At 41.4% G+C, this 13992-nt stretch overlaps 1 protein-coding gene across 6 annotated transcripts in view; it reads right to left on the bottom strand.

Moving 5' to 3' along the window:
* The window catches only part of grik5 (glutamate receptor, ionotropic, kainate 5), a 127803-nt gene that overhangs the window by 34885 nt on the left and 78926 nt on the right, over nucleotides 1–13992 (bottom strand). For all 6 annotated transcript variants that reach the window (XM_088305878.1, XM_088305883.1, XM_088305881.1 and 3 more), the window contains 5 exons: nucleotides 12347–12511; nucleotides 10283–10447; nucleotides 6211–6308; nucleotides 4943–5108; nucleotides 614–792 (listed from right to left, as the gene is read on the bottom strand). In XM_088305878.1, coding sequence (XP_088162004.1) covers nucleotides 614–792; nucleotides 4943–5108; nucleotides 6211–6308; nucleotides 10283–10447; nucleotides 12347–12461 — 723 coding nt within the window. In that variant the 5' untranslated portion in view covers nucleotides 12462–12511. The remainder of the gene's footprint in view (nucleotides 1–613; nucleotides 793–4942; nucleotides 5109–6210; nucleotides 6309–10282; nucleotides 10448–12346; nucleotides 12512–13992) is intronic.

The raw sequence follows: 13992 nt of genomic DNA, 5'->3' as shown, positions 1-13992 counted from the left end.
TTGCCCACACCTGGTATTAAGAGACTATAATATGTTCATTATTTTCCTGAGCTGGGCACTTGACCCTTTTTTGCTGGTCGGGCCGCCACACTCTGTACCGTTCTGGCCTTGACCCTCTGGGCCTATTCATAAAAATTGTCGGCCCCCGACCCCGTTCTGATTCAATTCACTTCAGCATAGTTCCCTGGCCCAAAAATGCCATAAGATGGTGTCAAAGTCCTACATGAAGCTTCTCACCTCAACATCAACAATGTTCCTTGGCAACTAAATGGCGACAAAGCACAACTTAAACTCCTCCCCTCAACATCAACACAGTTTCTTGCCAACAAATTGCTACATGAAGCTCCTCAACTCACTTTAACATCATTCATGCCACAGGATGATCCCAAAGCACTCCACGAAGCTCCTCAACTGACATCAACATAGTCCCTTTGCACCAAGTTGGCACAAGATGGCGCCAAAGCAACACTTCGGCCTGAGCATGATACGTTTTTTATCACCTGCACACGTTTTTATTCATAAGTGCCAAACCAAGCCTGGCCAAAAGCCTGCAATGAAAAGCGTCAATAATGTACATTCGTGTGCGACTGCGTGCGACTGCGTACTCTCTGACCTTCTTGAGGATGAGGTAGGAGAGGGAGGCGTTGGCGTCGATGATGATGGTGGCGACTTTGTCGTCACGGATCTCCTTCAGCAGCGGGGTCGGGTCCAGGTTGTCATCCAGCATCCTGACTGACAACGTCTCGCGGGAGATGAGGAAGCGCCGCACCAGTTCCTCCAATCTCAGCAGGCCTGAGGAAGAGCGACGCGGCGTGTCAGGCTGCATATCAATGTCTCTATCAGCGCACGGCAGGCCGACTGGTGGCTGCCTCGCAGGGACCGTTCAAATGCTGAAATATCACCAGGCTCAGGGCTTATGTGTGTTCAAACCTCCGCTCTGTAAAAATAATTGCTTGTCGGTGTCAGCACCGGCAACAGATTTGTGAGTTGCTGTGAAAAGTAGTCAATATTTTCCTGTTGAAGGATTTATTTGAGAGGAGGATCTGGTTTTCATTGTTTTATTTTGGTTGTTTCTTGTTGCCAAGTGTAAGCGTAGGGATCTGGGGTCGCCATGGCAACGGCAGAGATGCCAGGAATAAGTAAGGTGGAAGAAGAAAAAAAAAAAGGCTAGTTTAATGCAACACGCTGCTCTACTTCCTCGTAAAATAAAATACATTTTGTAATATTTAACACACATTTAATCGAACAATGGTTTAATTCATTATTATTACTACATCGGCCATCAATAAAATGTGAAAATATGAAAATACATCATGAATGTGAAGAAATGAGTGCGCAATTCCATTTTTTGGTCACAGGTGGCAATGGCGATTAGAAACTCAAAATCCTGCGGAGCGCAGCTTTACGCTAGCAGAAGGCAAATTTGTGTGCTTTGTTTTAAATACCCGGTGGAATTTTATTTATAATTAATTTGACAGTAATCCTAAACTGAGAGTGAATTGTTCCTTATTTGCCAAACGGCTGCTTACTATCAAATGAGTTCACTGGCACCAGACAGCGCAAATTTTTGATCGCAAGTCAAAGCAAAATATCATCCGAATGACGGTTCGTATCTCCAAAGTCGGGTCAGTCGTGTTGCAAGGCATCATAGTCAGGAAATGCGAGCTGTACACAGTCAAGGCCGCACAGAGATTCAAACCCAGATCTCCCGATTGCGAGGCAGAAGCGTTCACCACAATAACGCCGAGCTGCTCAATTTCATGTCCAACATTCCTATGAAATATTATTCTGCATCAGGACAAGTCCTTTTGACCCGAGCAAGCACGAATGAGCATTTCACCCGAACGTTGTCCGCACAGAGGACACGTCATAAGACGGCAACACTTTCCATTATGAGAGAAAAATACTGCAGTTAATCTTGAAGGAGGCCCAATTCCGTGTTTGTGTCACAGCTCAATTACCGTTTCCGTTCCTCTGAGCACCGCCGTGATTATTATTTTTGAAAGGCAAATGGGCAAATGAAAGGCGAGTATAAGAAAGGAGCAGAAAGACGAAAATCCGTGCACTTGATTCTCTCTCTTCATGCAAACTTCTCGGTTGGGTTAATGAGCATAACCAGTGGCAGTTGAGACTCACTTGACACTGCGCGTGGAGTGAGCCTTGACTGGAAAGTCGACTCTGCTGCCGTCTAATTGTAACGCTATAGTAAAGCACCCCCCAGCTATGTAAATAAGTGGGATGGGTAGAGGGGGGGGGGGGCGTCATCATGCATCTGGATGGAGAGGTAGCGGATAGAGCCCTTCAGCGGGAGAAAGCCTCTGTAAGCAGAGGGGTAATCACTGAAGCAGGCCAAAACTTTAATTAGTTTGAGCATGGAGGGGAGAAAAATCAATGCACTTTACAGCTTCCTCTCTTCCTTCACCCTGCATGTGTCACATATTTTTCTCGGCTGTCTTTCAGCCTCTTCTCCCTCCCGTTCTCCTCTTTCTTTCTTCTATTTATGTTTGCATTCAACACCTCGCACTCTCTCTCGCCCGTTCTCCGTCCGCCTCATCCATCCACTGATGACCGCTTAATGGAATTAGTCTCACGATAGCGCGTCGTTAGCCGGCCAAGGAGAGAGAAAAGATGCGTCTGAAATGACGGCTCTCGCTCACGTTTGACAAAGCCAACAGGGATTCATTCTTGTCGGTGGCCGGGCATGTTAAAAAGCAGCACAACGGCTCAAATGGGTGTAATGTTTACTGGGATGACTAAGACGGATGATGAGATGATAACCATAGAACAAAAAAATGAGCGTCAGTGATGATAACCATAGAATGGGGAAAATATAACCAAGGAAGAGGAATGGCAAAAAAAAAAATTTTTTTTTAAAAATAGAAATGTGACGATAACCGTAGAACATGAAATAGTGAATGTGAAAATCTGATGATAATCACGGAACAGGGATGGCAAAGAGCAATAAATGCAACACAATAACACCAGAGCGAAAAAGCAGACAACAGGACATGAGCAAAACTGAAAATGACACGACAAATCATCAGCGCTACGTTCTTGTCCTCCTTTGAAGACGCTCGCTCTCGTTTGTCAGCACGAGGACGATTAATGATCGTCTGCCAAAAAAGGAGCCACGCCCCTTACGGCTCAAATGATCAAAGACACTTTCATTCAAAGTGACATTCCGCAATGGATGTAAACAACACACACACACACACACACACCCCCACACACACCCACAGCATTTTCACAAAAAACATTACGGGGACATGAACTCACACACAAACACGCAGCATTTTGACAAAAACGGAAATTATGGGGACATCGTGGGGTCAAATGACCATCAGCCAATCAAAAGCTGTGAAATATACACTGTGTGAATTATTCAGTAGGGGGTGCAATACAAGGTTCTACCTACAGGGGCGTTTTCTCACACACAATAACACACAACATTCATGTTATTGTGGTTTAAAGGGACATTGGCTAAAATTTGGAATTTAAGCATTCTACACCCTTAGAAACATGATAGCATTGTTCGAATTACGAGGACATGGGCTGTGTCCTCGTAATTCAAATTGTCCTTGCAGTGTTGCGCGTATTCAGGTGAAATGTAAAAGTCAGAGAAAACTCAGAGTCAAATGTCAAGGAGTCCTAGTCAAATCTGAGACAAAAAAATTAATAAATAAATAAATAAACGAAAATCTAACATCTTGAGAAAAGCTTCCGGAAGTCAATGAAGCGACGGATAAGGAATCCGAAAAAGTCACGGGTCGACCCCATGGCTCCTGCAAGCCAGAGGATAATGATCGTCTCTGTGTGACGCTTTTGTTTGCGCTTTTCTCGAGGCCTCCACAGACTTGGGCGGGCGCCCCCGCACCACAGCGTGTGCCGTCCATCTTTGAATTCCTCTGCCTCCCAATAAGCCACTGCATAATCAATCAATAATGTGCTCTTTCAAAAAGGAAAATAAGGGTCTATAATGAATTCCCTGACGCCGTCTGAAAGCCTCATCATTTTTCCCTTCCAAAAAACTGCAAAGCATTCCAACATCATTTTTATTATTAGATGAGCGCAGCCTGACAAGCCTCCCACGAGGATGCGCGCACGAGTATAATAAATAAAAGAAGAAAAAAAAAAAAAAAGCCTGGAGCGTGAGCACAACTTTATGATCGCTGTCCAAACCGTGAAAAGCAGTTGAGAAAACACGCATTTCAAAGATCAATCACATACTTCATTGACAACACAAGCGTACGACAGTGCGGCAGCCAAAGTCTTGCCTACTCGTCCTTTCAAGACACAACAGAAATAAAAAAAAAAAACATTCAAGAGAAACTGTGGCCATTATAAACCTAACTGGTCAGCTTTTAAGTAACATTTTAATACTCTAGCAAAAAAAAATGTGAATTATGTAGCTCGTTTCAACAAAATAGCAGCACTAGCAATACTTAGCTAGCATTAGCATGGTAAATAAGCAGACGTTAGCCAAGCTGCAACGTTGGTAGCTCGACTTACTCATAAAAGTGTTACTTAAAAACCTACTTTTATTACTTTATTCTATTTTTTTTAGGTTTTCTGGTATTTAAGGTATTTCAGTGTTGCCATTTTATATTTTTTTAATAGTTTGGGGAAGCTACTTTTATAGTCTCTGCTATCATTACAGTGGAGTCTGTTATTTGGCAAAAAGTTTTTTTTAAGCGAATTAGAAAATCAAATGCCTCCCTCCAAATAAACACTTTAGCTCTCAGTATGATGAGGACAGAGTGAAAACAATCGCTCAGCTATCGAGCAGACATCTTGGCGAGGGTATATTAAAAAACATCAAATATCCTCAAATAAAGGGGATGGTGTCGCATTTTTTTCTCCTAATGGGAAAAATTATTTGAGAGAGGTGTTTATTTATTTATTTATTTTTTAAATTTATTTTTCAAGGGGCGACTGTACTCACATTCGGCCTTGGCACAGACCAGGCTTGCCGACGGGTAGCTGAATGAGCGCAGGATGGCCCCAATGGCCAGGCTCAGGTCCTCGTTGCTGGGGTACAAAGTGACAGAGGCGAAGCGGAGATATGGCAGGCGGGGTGTCTCCTCAGGACCGATCTTCACATGTGGGATCTGCAAGGAGGAGGAGCTTACAGTCACTTATGCAATGAAAATTGAGATATTAAGCTCTTGGGTGAAGTTTCAGGTTGGACCTCAAATGCACTTCGTCCTCTTTATGATGGCATCATGAGAACCAATATGACACCTAACAATTGATCTCCAATATGTTCAAACAGGATCGTCTTTGAGAGATGTAACTATTAAACTGACAGTTTACATGGAGCCTTAAAATCTGATTCAAATTGGGTTGGAAGTCCAAACCGAACTAAAATATTCCATGTAAAGACCTCACTCCAAATAAACAGGCTGAAAGCGAATGAAATGTTGTTCGGTTTCACAGAGGTGAACCATGTCTTTTTTGCCAAAGCAATCAGAAATAATTCTTTGACATCCCCACGGTGAATTGGATAAATTGTCACGCTGCGCTCGTTCTACACATGCTGTCTTGACCCGATTGTGCGCATTGTCATTTTTAGAGCATTTATAGCACATTCATATCAAGGTCTATAAATGCTCTTTTACAATCGTGTACGCACATTTAAACACATATATTGAAAAGGAGCCTGAGCAATGGATATGCCAACAATGTAACGGTGCGCTGATCCCGCTGAATTTACAGTACACAAATCCTAACAAACGTATCTCACAAAAGGCATCAATAATCTTGCCCGAAGATTTACATTACAAAAAGAACCAAAAACGGTCACTTTCTGTTGGCGTAAAAAGCAGGATTGACGAGGATTTGAGATTCAATAATCTAAAGAAAAAACTACGGTAAACTTTTGCCAAATTTACAGTGTCAAACTAAATGGTGTGCCACCGCCTAGTGGGTGAAAGTGGAATTACACTAGAAAATAAACTGTAAAAAATAAAATAAATACATATAATGCGCGAAATAACAAAACCACGGACCCAGAACCCGCGATGGAGGCAAGTATATTGTAGTGACACATTGGCTAGAAAGTTGTGCTGCCCATTGACCATTAAAAAGTTTGGAAAAGTCACCAGTAAAGGGTAATGTGCATTTTACGCTCATTTCAAAATTTCACCCCAAAGGCTAATATTCCTAACTTTTTGAGAGTAGTGTAGAACGTGACGTGACAAACTCACTCACCTCTTTCTCCCCGCATATGTGACTAACAGTGGAGCCAGAGGCGGGACTGGCCGCAGGGCCAATCACAGAAACAACACCTTTGGGTAGAATCTGACACACTGAGGGGAAAGGGAGGGAAAAAAAAAAACACATGAGATACATACGCAAATGCTGCACTCAGTTAGAGTTTTTTTAGTTCATCCGCTTGATCCCATTGTCGCAGTGAAATCCAACTGGCTCTAATCTGATTTATTTGAGAGGAGGATTGCCCCCGAGGACAACAGTAGCCAGCGAAAGTGTTGCCTGCTGTCGCTGCGGCTCGAAATGATTTGCACTTTTATAACTTCAACAACACAAGAAAAAAAAAATAATACACTGACTGAGCACAGCCGTAATGAGATTCAACACAAGTGTTGCATCAAGAAGTCTCTTTTACAGAGAGGTATCTAATTAACAATGGAACTATTTGTATTTCGTTATATGTATCACGTTATCATAAAAATTAATTAGCTCGTCATGTAAGGAGAAGGGCAAAATATCTGAAACCTCTCAATATGAGAAAGAGGAATGACAATCAGGTTTCGAGGGGAGGGGAAATCAAAATGCATCGAATTTCATCAATTAATGGATTCAATTGACATGTTGAGAAATGCGTTATATGAATAAAATTGTATTGTATTTTGTTCTGCCTTACTTAATATCTTTTCATAATATGTTGCCTTAAAGTGTCATTCACTCATGGAAAATTATTTTTAAATATGCACTAATGTGTAATGTGGCTGCCAGGATGGCCGAGTGGTCTAAGGCGCCGCGTTCAGGACCCAGTCTCCCCAGGAGGCCTGGGTTCGAATCTCGAATTTCCCCATTGTGGGACTAATAAAGGGAATTATATATATATATAATAACACAAATAGATTTGGACTTAAAAATTGCCTTTTACCTAATTTTGGTAAGATATTAACACCAGATTAATGACGCTGGAGTAAAAATCCGGCTAATTAGGCATTTTAGAGGGAAATTAACAATTAAAAAAAAACATTGAATTTCTCAAATAAGCGTTTTAATAGACGTCTCAATCTTTACATTTTATAACATTGTATGTATTCTCAAAGTGGATTTTTTTTTTTTTTACGGAAATTTTTTATTTGATGGAGGCGTTTAAATTGTGATAAGTGGATGTTGCAGAATTTTTTTATTAAAAAAAAAAAAAAAAAGGAAACTCAAATTCCTGCCTCCTGATAAACACTGCAACCCTAACACACCCCTCATACTCTCTTATACTATATTTATTTAAGCCAGCTCCCTTGACCACTCATGTGAGAGGGGTGGAATTCAATTTGTCCAAAGTGGATAAAAAAAAAATAAAATAAAGAAATGCCCGAGAGAATAACCCTTGTGTGAAGGCTGAGGGCTTTGGAAAAATGAAGCATTTATTTGTCTTGTGATGACCCACTACACATTATTAAATTATAATATATTTGCAAAATTAATCACCCTCTCAATAAACATCATCCTCGAAAAGCTCTGGTACTCTTCGCAAGTGAATAAAATCAACATCCTTGGATTCAAAATAAGAACCTGACATGTCTGGCTTTAAATGAAGACTTTAACGTCTCCTTCTGCATCGGCGCTCTGTCGTTTTCCAGCATGACAAGTGGAAGAATTGGCAATGAAAAAAAAAAAACATTGCGTATTGACCAGCAAGTGCCGTGCTCATCGATTAATAGCGGGAACACACTCGCTCACACGTCCACCTGACAAACACAATTAAAAGAAACGCCGACATGCGGAAAAAGACCAACAACTGCTGCTGGACGCTGATCTTAAAATGCAATTCAACATCTGCTTTACTGTTGAAAACAGCCTTCTCATCCACAACGGATTATTTTCTTTCTTTTTTGGAGACCACCTTCTGACCAGAAATAGCAATACATTTAAAACAAAAAGGAAAAAAAAAAAAAAAAACATCAACAGAAGGAAAGAAAAACAGAAAAAAAAAATCAATCCCAGACAAATTGTCCTGTCCAGATTCTTGAGAATAAGAGTCAGTGAGGAGGAGAAAACAACAATAAGCTCCCAGGCTTCTCAGAGACACAAATAGTGCACACGCTTGAATTTGATCACTGACACCAACCTGTGGGTCAACAATCGCTCTTATCTCGTAAGATGAGACAAAGTACGCTGCGAAAAAAAAGTCGAAAGACACGAGGCAGGCGTGGGGGTTGAAAAGTGGTTAGCAACCGTGCCAAATTGGAGTGAAAAAAATGGCAAAAAAATTGTGAAAATCATTAAGCAGGAAATTGCGAAAGGTAAAATGTGATGATAACCATAGATTATTAAATGGGGAAAATGTAATGATGAAAGAAGAATGGCCCAAAAAAAAAAAAAAATCACGTAAATAAAATGAGGCTTCAAAATAAGGAGGAAAAAAAATCACCCCCTTTAAAATATTTTTTAACTTGTCAAAAAATGTGATGGTCTAAAAAAAAAAAAACATTTACAATTTGTTGAACTAGCACGTAAACACTCCCAGTTTATGGTGGGAAAAAAGGTACCTTTCGCTTCTTCAAAAGCTTATCAGACTCAGGAGTCAGCCAGACAAGACTGCAATCAATGTGATGAATTTGGAGGTGTAGGTTTTATGCGCACAGACTTAAAAAAAAAAAAAAAAAAAAGGTTTGCTATTCTCCGGAAGCATTGCCCGAATTGAACCATGCAACGCACAAAAAGTGTACGTCTCTGCATGTTTGCGTGTGTGTGTGTGTACACTTGAGACAGCAGTAGCTGTAAGACGACAAGCTCTCTGATCCAAAGACCCCACCAAAAAAATGGCAACGGGCAAACAAGCTTGTCAGAGTCTCCTGCCCATCGGTCAAGGACGCGAAACACACAAACGCAAAGTCGCATATGTACACAAGCCTTCTCATGCGCAACTCAACATTTTGCCCGTTGCCGATGGCAGGGTCAGAGACCTCCGGTTCTAGAATCGGAGCAAGGGAGTCTCAGGCCGCCACTGATTCCTTGATTTTCATCCACTGTATAAACACGCTTTTATTGGGCGCAGAGGTGGACGCAAGCAGCTGGTCCACTGCTCTTAATGAGAGCGGCTCGGCGGGTCATTGGTGCTCTCCACTGAACATGTAAACTCATTAGCATAAGCTCATAAAAGGGAAAACTTGGATGCTTTTAATGCTCCCGGTGTCATTTTCAGCCTTTTTTTAAAAAGCAAAAAAAAAAAAAAAAAAGAGCGAGGACGAATAAGGAAAATGTTTTTTTATGACCATTTTGCAAAGTCATAATCGGATTACTGGCTTCAGTTCAGGTCATAATTCATCATTCATAAATGATGAGCGATATCGTTAAATATTAAAGAGGATTCTCTTGATTTCCGATGAGATGTATGATACGGAATGGCTGAGTGTGCTAAGTTCAGAGGTCAAATCACGACATGCACATTTATTGGCGTTGAAGCCGCCATAAATTTGATATTTATTTCTCAAAGTACGAAACTTACTGATTGTTAAAGAATGACACAAAATAGTGTAGATGTGGTTAAAAGTAACATTTTTGCGTCCCTCTCGAGCAGCCAAAAAATCCTATTCTCAATTTTTTCACAAACTCTTTACCGATTTCACGTAAAGAAGCCAGAAGATCTCAAGTCAAACATGTTTTCTTCCAGCGCTCGAGCAGCTACAAATTTGATACTCAGCACTCGGCCGAGGCCCAACTTTCCAAAATTCATTCTTCTCCATTATCAAAGCAAAAAAATTTACAGATTTTTAAATAATGGCCCAAGATGATGTAGATTAACTCAAATGTCAAACTCTGCCCCTTTACGGCGCTTGAGCAGCTACAAATTTGATTCTAGGCACTCGGCCAGGGCCCAACTTTCATCCATCCATTTTCTCAACCTTTCAAATTGAATTTAAATCTACCAGATTTTAAATAATAGAACAAGATAATCTCGGTGTGGTCAAATGTCAAGCTAGTCCATGTTTCTTCATGGCACTCGAAAAATAATCCTTTCAAGGACGTTACCAGCGCTTTTTGTGTATTTTTAGCGTTTCTTTATGTGAATGAGAGCTTCACTCACTCGTGTCAGTGGTGTCATACTGGGAGTCTTTCTGTAGCTCGTAGATGTCCACCTCCACTCGAGCTCGGGCCGGGACCTCCATGAGGCTGTTGATGTTTTCCCTGGCCAGCGACAGCGCCAGACGCTCGCCGCGCCCACACACAGACTGGTCATCCAAAATGGCCGCTAGAGTCAGGAAGAAAGAGACAATTTAGGACAGCTTCATTTCATACTCTCTCTCTCTCTCTCTCTCTCTCTCTCTCTCTCTCTCACTCACTCACTCACTCCCTCCCTCCCTCCCTCTGCCTCTCCCCCTCCCTATCTCTCCCCATCAAGATAAAAAAAATGAAAAAATAAAAAGTGCGAAGTTACAGCGTTTGACTGTATTTTTAGGTTGCAATAGCAACAATTACCACTAGATGGCAGATGTGTGTTAAGTGAGCTTATGCTGGCTCTCTTAGGCCTAATAATTATTTTTGCGGATTTGGAATGATATGCAAAAATAATTTAATAGCTTGATGATGTAATCATTTTGAGCGAGTTGATTTTGTGGAAAACATACAAAAAGAATTCTTGCACTTAATGTTGGGGTCAGCAGTTTTTGTGCTGTCTCTGGTTTGCTTCAAAGTTGTAGGATAGTGGATCTTTTTTACATGCATTGAAAAATGCACTATAAAAAATGAAGAGCACGTATTTTAAAAATACTTAAATTGACATTTTCTGACCTACATCACAAGTGTGTGGTCCTATGTGGCCCTCCAGTAGCACTGATGAAAAACTGTGCACCTCTCTGGCATTTAAGTTGCCAATCCCCGGTCTAGACTCAATTTGTATTTTGGACTGTTTCCAGTATTGCCTCCTGCTTGAACTTTGTTTTTTTTTTTTGTTGGTCGCCTGGGGCACTGAGCCGCTCCCCTGACCAGATTGAAGAATGATACTGATCGCTTGAAATAGCACCGAAGACCTGAAGTAACTCTCCTCTCTGCTTCTGTTTGCGCTGACATTTTGCAAAGCTTCTTACACAACAGCAGTAAAAAACCGGGCAGGTATGTTATTAACGCCGATTCCGATATCGAATCTGTCACATTATCTCTCGCCAACAATGCTGCAATCGCTGACTGACTGCGACTCTGGTTGGCGCGACCTCGTGAAACCTTATTTAAGACCCGCACTACGCTGCAGCTTAGTTAGGGAGAACAAAGGAAGATGCTGCGTGGACCCGTTTGCTATTCAGTTGTTTTCATTTTACGGCGCTCGAGCAACCACAAATTTCATTCTCAGAACTCTACCAGGGCTCAATTTTCAACTTTCCAAATGTCTTTAATGTTATCAAAACACAAAATATATTGCGTTTAAACTAAGACAAGATAATGTATAAGAGATTAAGTCAAAAGTGACCTTTAACAATACTTGAGGAGCCATAAATTTAATTCTCAGCATTCTGGCAGGACACAGATTGCAACGTCACAAATTCTCTTGCTGACTGATTCTAAATAATGACTCTTTGGTCTACGGTGAAATCCTGACATTTTTTGCGAGGTAAGTCGAGCAATTGTTGTTTTCAGAGAAGCCTTGCTACATGGGATTTTCCAAAGTCGATTCATCGATGACATCATTGATGTGTCCAGCCCAGTACGGTGGACTCCAACTGACGTAAAAACAAATCATTAAAAAAATACAACCCACCCTTGAACTCGAAATTGTTACGAGGTGCCAAAAGAACTACAATTTTCCACTGTTAAAAATAAAGTTCTACTTTTCAAGCAGTTGTTGCCTGCACATTATTGGACATAACATTTTGACGATGACACTGGAGCGTCAGTTCGTGCCACTGCCCTTGCTCCTCGCCGCCACTTCTGTGGTTTGCGCTGGTATAAATCTTTTGAAGGGGAAGTCAAGTCAAAAATGTTCCCTCGGCAAATGACTGAAATTGACTTCAAAGTGCCCTTGGGCTCGCGTTACAAACGTCACGTGACCAGCCCCAGACAATACGTGAGCAGTTTGACGCCAAATTCAGTCAACAGCAGAGGGCAGAAGAATGTCAAAATGGTCTTTGACTTGGATGGATCATTGGCGGAAACTCACCCATGCGAACGGCGGAGAGTACGGGTGTCTGACAGAGCGAGCGTGGCGGCATGTTGGCTAGCAGCAGGAAGGACAGGAAGTGTATTGACAGCAGCAGTGCTGGCAGAGCCGGCATCTTCTACTGCTCCTCATGGAGAATGGTCTGCTGGCTGCCTGTACCACCACCTGCAGGACGGGAGGACACATTGCACGTTCATGGACGGATCGCCTCGTATTTTGTTCTTTGCTGTTTTCAATTGGGAAAACAAGGGGAATTTGGATTAAATTCGGGAAACAACTTGATTTCATAATATAATTTCAAGACAATTCATCGGTTTAAACGCTTCTCAAAGTCACATGAAGTCAAATAATGAAGGACACATTTGCCGTTACATACAAGTCAATATCCAACATCAATAGCAACACGCATCATTTCAGCAGCAAAAAAATAAAACGGCATGGAATTTTGCTGTGCATACTTTTAATCGTGGGTGCATGAAAAAGTGAAAGACATTTTTTTTTTAAAATATAGTAATACCCCTCCCACACATATTAAACACATTTAACAGTTATTCAAACACGTTTTAAAAAGAAAAAAGGAAAAAAAAAGGAGCGCATTTGTGTTTTGTTTTTTTCAGTGACTGAAAAAAGATGAGTACAGCGCTCATCTCCTTGCCCATTACAGGAAGTATACTGTAAAACAAAACAACAACAACAACAAAAAAAAACATTAAAAGCAGGCACTTAAACAAAGCTCAATCCAATTTGAATTTTAAAGTGATTGCATTAGTTCATGTTTTGATTAATGTGGGATCTAAAAATGGCATTTTCAATGTTTGTCAATGGGACAGTGGAGATTTAATTAAGGAACGATACCAAAACGTTCAAATATAACATATTCTGTCTGCCACAAACCACAAAATGACTTTTTGGTTAAATGTTGTATTACATGCTGCAAAAATAAATATCACCTACAATAAGAATCATTTTGAAATGTCCCAATTTAGTTGATTTACATAAAACTTTTGTTGAAGGTTATTGAATCTGAAATCCTCTTCAACCCTGCTTTTTCTGCCGACAGAATAGGGATGGTTGTCGGTTGATTTTATCATGTACATCTTTGGATGTGGTTAATGATGTATATTGTGAGATGAAAAGTTTGTGAAATAAAAAAAGGGATATATTTGCCTTGCCTCTCACTATATTTTACTTTCATTGTAGCACTCTGACGGCGAGATTTACTGTGGTGCTGGTGAGTCAGGCGGTGAAATATGCTCTGCCCGTTCCCTCGCCAGGTCTCCTGCCGAGAGTCGGTCTTTTGGAAGTGACAGGCCTCAGCCTTGAAGAGATCTCCAGAGGCAGTTCAAAGACAACGCCGCAAACAAGTGCACACGAACACAAGAGGCTCGCCGAGACGACTTCCTCACTCCCCCGCTCTATATCCCAACACGTGTTTTCGGCAGCCCGACAGGAACTTCCTAAGTTCATCTGTGAGACAATTACAACACAAGAGCTGCTAAGCAGGCAGGCCTGGCCCCCGACTGACGACACGGTGAGAAAGGATGGCGGGATGCAGACGGAGGAGCAGGTGGAGGTGGAAGTGCAGACGGACAAGCTGAAAGAGTTGCATCATCACCACCATTTAAACCCAGCGGAGCGGCACGGGG

The sequence above is a fragment of the Idiotropiscis lumnitzeri genome, chromosome 10 (assembly GCF_059441095.1).
Source record: "Idiotropiscis lumnitzeri isolate Australia: NSW breed Sydney's pygmy pipehorse chromosome 10, RoL_Ilum_1.0, whole genome shotgun sequence".
In the NCBI taxonomy this organism is placed as follows: Eukaryota; Metazoa; Chordata; class Actinopteri; order Syngnathiformes; family Syngnathidae; genus Idiotropiscis; species Idiotropiscis lumnitzeri.
Note: the sequence above shows the minus strand (reverse complement) of the source record. Positions and strands in the feature narration are given on the sequence as shown.